Source organism: Manacus vitellinus, unplaced genomic scaffold (assembly GCF_001715985.3).
Source record: "Manacus vitellinus isolate BGI_N305 unplaced genomic scaffold, ASM171598v3 scaffold_176_pilon, whole genome shotgun sequence".
NCBI classification, from domain to species: Eukaryota; Metazoa; Chordata; class Aves; order Passeriformes; family Pipridae; genus Manacus; species Manacus vitellinus.
In genome coordinates this window covers 27789-28873 of record NW_021939232.1, presented here as the reverse complement: position 1 = coordinate 28873, position 1085 = coordinate 27789, and the positions used below count along the sequence as shown (strand labels likewise).

Genomic DNA, 1085 nt, shown 5'->3' with positions numbered 1-1085 from the left:
CCCTCTCCCCTCCCTCTCTCCCCTCCCTCTCCCTCCCCTCCCCTCCGCCAGTTTTGGGCGGATTTTGTCCATTTGGGGACTTTTTTTTAGGCAGGTTTTAACCATAATCGTTATTTTAATAAATGAGAAATAAACGGATTTTGGAAAAGGGACGTCAACGAAAGAATCAAATAAAGAGAATCTTAAAAGGGAAATTAGAAATAGTAAAATCGTAAAACGAAATGGAAAAATGAAAAACATTAAAACCAATAAAATAGTAAAAGTCTAATAAAAATAATAAAGTAAAATAAAAGTAACAAAATAAGAGGACTATAAAATAAACGATGAAAGAGAAATAATGAAATAAGGATAAAATACAGAAATAATAAAATAAGGATAAGCCAAGCCATAAAATAGAAAAATAAAAACCAGTGAGTGATAAAATATTAAAACTACAAAATAGTGATATGAAAAAATGATAAAATAATAAAATAAAATCGGGGGCGCCCTCGTATCCCTGTGCTGTGCTATTTTTGGGGATAATTCGAGGAGAATCGGGGTCAAAAGAGGCGAAGATTCTTTTTTTAGTCGTCCATCCCGTTCGAGCCCGGCGGGAACCGGGAGGGCGGCGGAAAAGGCCGCGGGGGGCTGAGCCCTGGGGGCCGCCATGTTGTACGGCAAGAGAGGGGGCCACCATATTGTACGGCAAGACGGGGGCCGCCATGTTGTACGGCGGGAGGAGCCTTGACAGCATTTCCGCTTCCTGTAGAGGAGCGGGGTTAAACTAAGGCCCGGGGGAGAAAAAGGGGGATTTTAGGAGGGTTTGAGGGTCTCGGAGGGAAGTATTTGTCCTCCTTTATTTTTGACGGCTTTGCATCAAACTTTCCCGGGGTTTCATTTCCCTCCCGGGGGTTCGACGCCGGCGCGGCCATCTTGAGGCGCGGCGGCGCGGTGACACAAGATGGCGACTCCCTCATAACAAACCCTGTGTTAATTTGGGGAATAATTCTAAAAGAATCAGGACCAAACCGGGCGCGACGGTTTCCCTTTACAGACAACCCCGCGCTCCCGGCTTGATCTTACCGGGAACCGGGAGAGCGGCGGGG

General features: G+C 45.6%; 1 protein-coding gene across 1 annotated transcript in view; it reads left to right on the top strand.

Annotated features, from left to right (window-relative positions):
* Nucleotides 1-646: 646 nt before the first annotated feature.
* The window catches only part of LOC115307320, a gene marked incomplete at its 3' end in the record, with an annotated part of 28091 nt that continues 27652 nt past the window's right edge, over nucleotides 647-1085 (top strand). Inside the window, exon 1 of the mRNA XM_029958864.1 lies at nucleotides 647-679. Within this exon, the coding sequence (XP_029814724.1) occupies nucleotides 647-679 (33 nt within the window). The remainder of the gene's footprint in view (nucleotides 680-1085) is intronic.